Source organism: Vigna angularis, chromosome 2 (assembly GCF_016808095.1).
Source record: "Vigna angularis cultivar LongXiaoDou No.4 chromosome 2, ASM1680809v1, whole genome shotgun sequence".
Lineage (NCBI taxonomy): Eukaryota > Viridiplantae > Streptophyta > Magnoliopsida > Fabales > Fabaceae > Vigna > Vigna angularis.
In genome coordinates this window covers 44108405-44116687 of record NC_068971.1, presented here as the reverse complement: position 1 = coordinate 44116687, position 8283 = coordinate 44108405, and the positions used below count along the sequence as shown (strand labels likewise).

The 8283-nt window shown below is 32.2% G+C and overlaps 1 protein-coding gene across 1 annotated transcript; it reads left to right on the top strand.

Annotated features, from left to right (window-relative positions):
- The first annotated feature begins 4024 nt into the window (after nucleotides 1-4024).
- LOC108322450 (uncharacterized) lies at nucleotides 4025-7267 on the top strand. Its single transcript, XM_017554550.2, has 7 exons — nucleotides 4025-4388; nucleotides 4705-4801; nucleotides 4891-5006; nucleotides 5478-5519; nucleotides 5915-5940; nucleotides 6125-6260; nucleotides 6529-7267. The coding sequence occupies exons 1-7, from the start codon at nucleotides 4064-4066 to the stop codon at nucleotides 6654-6656; spliced, it is 870 nt and encodes a 289-aa protein (XP_017410039.1). The 5' UTR covers nucleotides 4025-4063; the 3' UTR covers nucleotides 6657-7267.
- Nucleotides 7268-8283: the final 1016 nt, after the last annotated feature.

The window sequence follows — 8283 nt, the reverse complement described above, 5'->3', positions numbered from 1 at the left end:
AGTTCAGCCTAATAAAGTAAGTACTAAAATATTAGAAGCCATGTTGAGAAGAAAAAAATAGTGTGAAAAGGGTGTTGTTTTGGATTTGACTATAATAGTAACCATTCCTGGTGTAATCTCTGAGCTTTGACAAGAGTGACTCTTGAATTTAAGAACCTAAATGTTGAAATAATGAGTTTTAAAATCAAAATTAAAATTTAATTCTAATATAATGCTTAAATTATAAAAAAAATTATAAATTTCTTACATTGAAAAAAAACAATGTTGTAAAGTAAATATAATAAAAACAGACTCCTGTAACACTCTTTTATAATACTCATAATGGTGCCGTAAGAGAAGGAAGAAACAGCCTGTATCATCAAACTTAAGTTCCCTGTTGTCATAAAGTGATACATGTATTTAAAATATAACAAAAACGTTAGTAATACATTAATTAATATAATTTTTAACACTGTTTATAAAATTATAAGCAGAATGCATTAAATAAAGTGTGAAAATCACAATAACTTGAGATAACATATTTTTTTGTAAATATTCGGGTCCATACAGTTCTCTTAAACTAATCAAAAGAACAGTGGATAGTGAAGTGGATAACTGAATATACGCAGAATTTGGACGAAATGAAATAACTTATCCAAAACGTCAAAGAAAAGAAAATGTAACTTTGGAAGGAACGTGGAAGAAGCACAACTGAATGAAAACGAATAAAATAGAAAAAGTTAAGATAGCAACAATCAAATTAATGCAATTTCATTTCTTCGTCATAGTCATGTCATGGTGAACCTTCCACCACTCTTCTTCCTTTCATGTTAAAGTCTTTAGTGTTTGACTGCATAAATGGCAGAGTAATTAATTTACTATTTTTCTGCAGAGACATTGCAAAGAGTGTATCTTGTTCATAAAGATAATTCCAGTCGTGTTACAAAGAAAACAAGGTGTAATATTTTTAAAATATAATCTTTATAAAAGAAAATAGTAAAAATAAATTTATTCCAAATTGATTTACCAAATTATACCCCTTTCATGCGATTTTTATCGATTTCTTTTAAATCAATTGACAATTAGTTAGAAAATATTAACAATTAAAAGAAGTATAAAAATTAATTTTATATATTTGTATTTTTTGACTTATGAAATTAAAATCATTTTAATTTGTTGAAATTGATATTTTGTTATGTAACTTCTTTATATTAATATTTTTATTTTAAGGTCAAATTTTTTTTTTTATTATAAAATAAAAGAAATCATTGGTACTTTTTAAACAAGTATAAAGTAAGTAATAAGGCAAATTCTCCCCCTTATCGTTTTTAAAAACAAATAACAAGGCCAATGAGCATCACCTCTGCCTAACTACACTTACACAGTTGGATCTTATCCAACATTTCATATTTTATATACTCTGAAATTGCTTAGACCTGTAATGTTTTTTTCTTTTTTTAGTTTAAAATCTCAAATAGAAGTTCATGAACATCAATTGTCAACAATTGAGGGTTGCCTATTTTGTTTCCATCATTGTGTATAAAGTCTTGAAAAGTATTTTTGTCAAAACTTAAGTTCTGCCCATAATCAAAAGTTTTGGGGGAATTCCCCTTATATTGAACCCAAAATGCCCGTAATCACAGTTACATAAATATTGATAAAGTATATAAAAAAAAACTCATTTATTGTCTAAGTTGGATGAACTAAATATCGTTTTTAATATCATGATATTTTGAAAATTATTATTACCAGTCTATTGGTTTGATAAAATTTTTATTTTGAGGTTGTGATTTCTCTTAACATATGATTCAAACTGTTAATCTGTCTTGACCCACGTCAATTAGGGTTAAAAAAATCTGGATAATTAAAAAACATTCCATTGAAAAGTTGATGGGATAAAACGATATTACAAAATCTTTCTGAATCGTATCATAGACTCTCTTTTTCTAAACAAAAAGTATATATTATCTTTTAAAATATATTACAACATTCAACTAAATAACATTCAACCAAATAATTGAGAATTGATCTTTGTTAACATCTGGCTGAGTCAACCTGTCTCGATAATTGCTTCGGCAAGGTAGTCTCGACCTTTGATTTAAGTCAGCCAGTCTCAATCTTTAGTATAGGCTAGTCTGTCTCAGCCTTCGACTTAGGCCAGGAAGTTTGAAAGTTCTGCTCGGACCAGTCCGTCTTGACTTTCGGCCTGGGTCGACTTGTCTTGGATTTTGGTTTGAGTCTATTAGTCTTGACTTTCAACCCATGTCGTCCAATCGCAGCCTTCAGAATCTGTCGACCCTTCTCATCCTTTATCGTGTTAGTCCGTCTCAATCTTCATCGGCCTATCCCTACATTTGGTCTTGGTCAACCTGTTTCGACCTTTGACCGTGTTCGGCCTTCTCGGCCTTTGAGCCATCTAGACTTTAGACATGAGTTTGTCCGTCTCGATAATCGTTCATGTACGATTTGTCTTGGCCTTTAAATCAGATCGGTCTATCTTGGCCTTCGATTCAAGTTGGCATATCTCCACTTTCAAACTGAGGAATCCCATCTTAACCTTTGATCTTATCTGACTCATCTCGACCTTTGGCATGAAGCCACCCATCTTGGCATTTAGTTCGGATCGGCTCGTCTTGACCTTCGTTTTAGGATAGCATGTCTCAACCTTCGGCCCCTGACCAACATGTCTTGACCTTCGGCTCAAACTGACTCATCTCAGCCTATGACTTGAGTCCATCCATAGTGGTGTTTGGCCTAGGTCAGATCGTATAGACCTTTAATCAAGGCTTGCTCATCTCAACAATCAATATAATCTGGTCTGTCTTGGTCGTTGACCCATGCCGATCCATCTTAGCCTTCTGAGCCAGTCCATTTTGATCTTTAATTCGGATCAACTTGAAAAGACTCTACTCGATCTTTGACAAAAACTTATAATATTATTTTTAAAATTTAATTAAAATATTTTATTGAAACCAAACTTACCTCTTGATCATAATCCTAACTCATTTGAGAATGAATCTCGGAAATTGAGACTTTTTATTGGTCCCTCGTTTGGGAGTCTCTACAACAGAATCTTAATAAAAGATGGAGTAGAAGTGGCCCATCAAAAATTAACACCTCTTATGTTCTAAGCACTAACTACTTTTTTGCGAAAAAAAGAAGAGACAAAGATGTTAAGCAAGACAATGAAATTATGAAAACACTAACTATCAAGGAGGCTCGTAAGGTTGTTGTGGGGGTGGGTACCAGTAATCCAAACCGAAATTTGCATAAAAGAAATTTGAGTTGCCTATGTAACTTTTACAAATAAAAATTATTATCTTCACACTTTTTATTATATATTATAACTAAGTTTAAATAAAACAACATGTAAAATAATGAGTTGTTTATAATTTCTTCTATTAAAATACAATTGAATGAATTGCTTGATTATGAAATGATATTTGAAGTCCTAAATTTGCTATAAGTTTATTTACATATGCATGTGTAGTTTGTTATTCCATTTTAAGTTATTCCCTTCTTAAACATTCTTCCTACTTCATGAACTTCATACATAATAGTCTACTACATTTAAACTAATGCAAGATTATCATTATTCTAGATTGTTGGTTTTGAGTTATTAATGCCCTACTTCTTTAATTGTTGTTTTATCTAAACTGTTTTTAAAATTTTTAAATTAAAAAAAATATTCAATACATTGAAATGATACTTTTCTTTCAAAATAAATGACCGTAAATTAAACAAGTTATGCATAAAACAAGTTATTTACAAAGTTTAAGAATTTTTTTTTAAAATAATATTTTACTAAAACTAGTTTAATTTGGAGTGATTTATTTTGTGTCAAACTCTTGAAACTTATGTAATGTTGTGACAACTTTGATATAAAAATGTAACATATGTCACTTAGGACATGTTAATATTTTAGTTAAAATAATCCAAATCCAATGTAACGTTTTTTATGCAATTAACAATTTTGAGTTGAATTGAAAAGAAAAAATGTAAATAACAAATTTGAACATATAGTAGAGCGCCACTACGCATGCACCAAAAGAAAAGGGAAAACGGAAACCTTCACATTAATACCATGCAATATATGAAACCGGCGTTTCGAAACGTGGCTCCCTACTGCCACGTCTATTCTCGTTCCTTAAACCCTGATCCTCTCCTTCTCGTATCTCCGTTTTGGAGACCCGAAACGTTTCGCCTTTCAGTCCCCGTTTCATGCTTCTCCTCCTCAATGGCGGAGCCTCAGTCGTCGCTAGAGAAGCAATTCGACTCGTTTAGGGTTCAGCTGGAACAATCTGGAACGCTCCGGGGCAGAATTCGAAGCGTCGTTTCGGAGATTGAGTCTTCCACTAGGCTCATCTATGCCACTCTTCTTCTCGTTCATCAATCTCGCCCCACACCCGGTACTACCGAACACACTGTGCTCCTCTGCTTTTCTTAGCCCTAACTACATTAGTATCCCCATCTCTTTCACGCACTTGCAAATGGATTTGTTTTTAATGGCTGGAGTGTTAAATAGAAAGCGTCAAGACTTAAACATGTATTCCGCAATTTCTGGTTTCATACAAAGAGACTTTTTTGTTATCCATTGCAAGTTTGAGATGAATTTTGAGGGTTGAAGTGTGTTAAGTTTATAGTTGTTTATGGTTTAGTTTATTGTAGAAAGGCAATGCATTCTGTCATTATCTCATGAATATTTGATTTTTTGGGTTCGAACAGGGCTTTTAGAGAAGGCCAAGTCTCAGGTCAATGTGTTAAAGGAACAGTATAAGGAGCTTTCTGAAGTTCTTGGAGGAAGCTCTGGGCAATACTATAGGTGATTAAATTCGGAGGAACTATTAATCTTTTATTTATGTTTTATTTTTTTGTGTCTTTGTAATTTTGCCTTTTTCTTGTGTAATGTAGGTATCATGGTGATTGGAAGAGTGAAACACAGACTGTAGTTTCGATGCTTACGTTCATGCACTGGCTAGAAACAGGAAGCCTTCTCGAGCACAAAGAGGCTGAGGAAAAACTTGGGTGTATGTCTTAATACTCTTTCAAATTTGAAGTATGCCCTATATATGTTAGAAGTGCCAGATGCTTCCATTCAATCAAAGGTTTTATAGCCTCAAATGCCATTGAATTCTTTGTTTTATATATAAGTGTCTTGCCTTGTGTAGATTTCCAATAACACGGGGTTTTAACATCTAAATCAGAGAACTAAGCATCTTTTGGACAGTTAAATTTTCGAACCTTTTGCAACGCTTTTTTAAATTCTAAGACGCATTTAACTTAGGATTGTGGTAATCTTGTATGGTCGATAGTTTATGGCAATTTGTCTACTTATCTTCTATATGCGCCATACCGCAATTGTCTTTTGTCACTCAGAATAAGTGGATGCAAATTGTGTTATTTTTTCCTCCCTGTTTCTTTGCCATGATGTCAACTACTTACCATTCATTCCTAGTCACTGAGATTTAGTAATTCTGTATCTAATTGTTGTTTTGCAGTGGGTTCAGACTTCGGTCTAGACGTTGAAGACTACTTAATAGGTGAGTCTTTTAAAACATGTACTTGTTTAGCATTAACTGTGTAATAATCGTTTCTGGAGATGAATATGATCCTATTGCGCATTTTCTCGGGCTAGCTTCCTTCAGGGGGCGTGGTCAACTTAAATATGGTTATAGTTTTAAAAAAACATGGGTATGGCGGTTAGAATAAGTGGGATTTCCGGGACAACGGATCAATAACCAAATGTGTACGTTAGTGTTATATTTAGTCATTACTCATCTCATTAGTACTGATGATTCTTAATTTTTTTCCTGATTACATTAGTCAACCAAAATCTTCCAACTCCATCTTTTGATTTGAGCCATAGGTCTAGTTTTTGCGGATTATGATTTCATAGTTTTGTCGTATGTGTATTGATTCATTTTTTATCATGCAGGTGTCTGTTTTATGTCTAATGAATTGGTAAGAACTCATTTCCTCTGAACTGTTACGTATCATACTGCACAAAATAGTGGAGATATTTACTATACACTGTTTTTAACCATATGCACCTACACATACACAACAGATTATCAAACTTCTGTATGTTTAAGGAAAAAATATCATGACTATTGCAACCTAATTTACAATTCATTTGACATTGCAGCCAAGGTATGTGGTGAATCAAGTGACAGCTGGGAATTACGATTGTCCAAAGAAGGTCTTAAAGTTCTTGACAGACCTCCATGCTGCATTTCGTATGCTTAATCTTCGCAATGATCTTTTGCGAAAGAAGTTTGATGGTATGTTATTACTTGTACCTTGTCCATGCCTTCTTTCTTTTCTTTTCTATTGTCATCACACTACCTAATGATAGTACTGTCTTTGTATTCTCAATGTTGACACACACACAGACACATACATATATATAACAGCTATGTCTCACTCTCCATCCCCAAAACACGTGCACCAAAGATACCTGCACTGTTTGCATATATTACTTTTTCTAGAGGAGTTGTGTTCACTGATACCGTCCGTTTGCATGATATCTTTCAACCTTTAACATGGCAGGCATGAAGTATGACCTAAGAAAAGTAGAAGAAGTTTATTATGATGTTAAAATTCGGGGTTTGACACCGAATGGTGAGCTAATTGGAGACCTGGAGATCAAGGAACCAAAGGACAATCGTTTGTTGTGATAGCTGTTAAGCTAAAACGAGAGAACTTACGACCTGGAGCTTTACCGACTGCTCAACAATTATGCACCTTAAATACTTTGATAGGCTGCTGGACTTTCTCTTTAGCTGTAACTGAACTTTTCCATCACCGCCACCACCACCTCTACAACCACCACCACCACCAACGCCAATACCACAACCACCACCACTACCAACACCAATACCACTACCTACCACATTCACCACCACCACCACAACCAACACCGGCACCTCGAATACCAACACGACCACCCACAATACCACCAACACCAATGCCACAATCACCACCACCACCACAACCAGGTGTTTTCACAATGTTCTAAATGGAATAGTTTTTTTTTTAATCTCTCACGTCTTTGGTAATCAATGAACTGAATGAAGTAATTTCCTGCTATAAATTGATATTAATTAAGGAATCCAGGAGACATGAAAGTGAGAATCAAGGAGGTAATTCGTTTATTTCTTAACAAGTAACACGCTACGTATAAGCTTAAATTGGTGTAGGGATAACCGGTCTGACTTTGATTATATTTGTCTCTATTTTTCTGTAAAAATTAACATCTATTCTAGATGCTCATTTGGATTTTAGCTTTTATTTTTGTTTTTGTTAAAGCAATGGTATTGTGATATTTGTGTCTATATTTATTTGAATATTAACTAATTCTTGTTAATTAGTTATTACTTAAAGAAGTATTATTACGACAATATAAAATCTCATTTAGGTTCATTTCTTATATCTCATCAATCACTTGTTTCTCTAGTACATATAATTCAACAAAAAAAAATACAGCAGGTTAAATCAAAATCTAAGAGAATCTATATTATGACATAAAATATATTTCTAAAATTAAAATTTATGTGAAGAAATAACATCTATTCACACCAACTTAGTCGTAGCACGTTTTTCTCTCTAAAAATGAGAAATTTTAGAATTAAAAATATTAAAACTTTCATCTTTTCCTGATACACCAAGAGACCACTAACTGAAAATCATATTCCCATCATTGAAGAATAATATTATAAAAATAATTGGTGCCTAATTTATTTAAAACAATAAAAACAATGGCCAAAAGTTATAATATGTTTAAAATCTAATTTGAAAAAATTGAAAAGTTATAAATATAAAAATAGGTTTCTAAATAACAATGACATAAATATCCAATATTTTATAAAAAGTAAACATTGAAAAAAGATGTGTCTATGAAAAAAAGAACATGATAAAATTATATATATATATATATATATATATATATATATATATATATATATATATTATATGATGACAAATTTAGACAATGCCTAAATGCAGTTTATATGCCATCGCATCACAAAGTGAAGTCTTCAAAATTTAAACAAATAGTAATCTCAAATTTAACCTGTTAAGTTAAAATTTTATAATTTTTGTAGGCTTTTGATTTTGTTGTATTAGTTAACAAATATTTTTAGTAGTGAGTTTTGTACATGCTAATCTTGAATGAAACGCGAAGCAAATAGTAATTTTTCTTTGTTAAATTTTAAAACTGACACTTTTTCAACTATTGACTAGGGATTTTCATCTCTTTATTTTTTTAATCTTTCTCTTTTAGAAAAATTATAATTTTGATTTGTT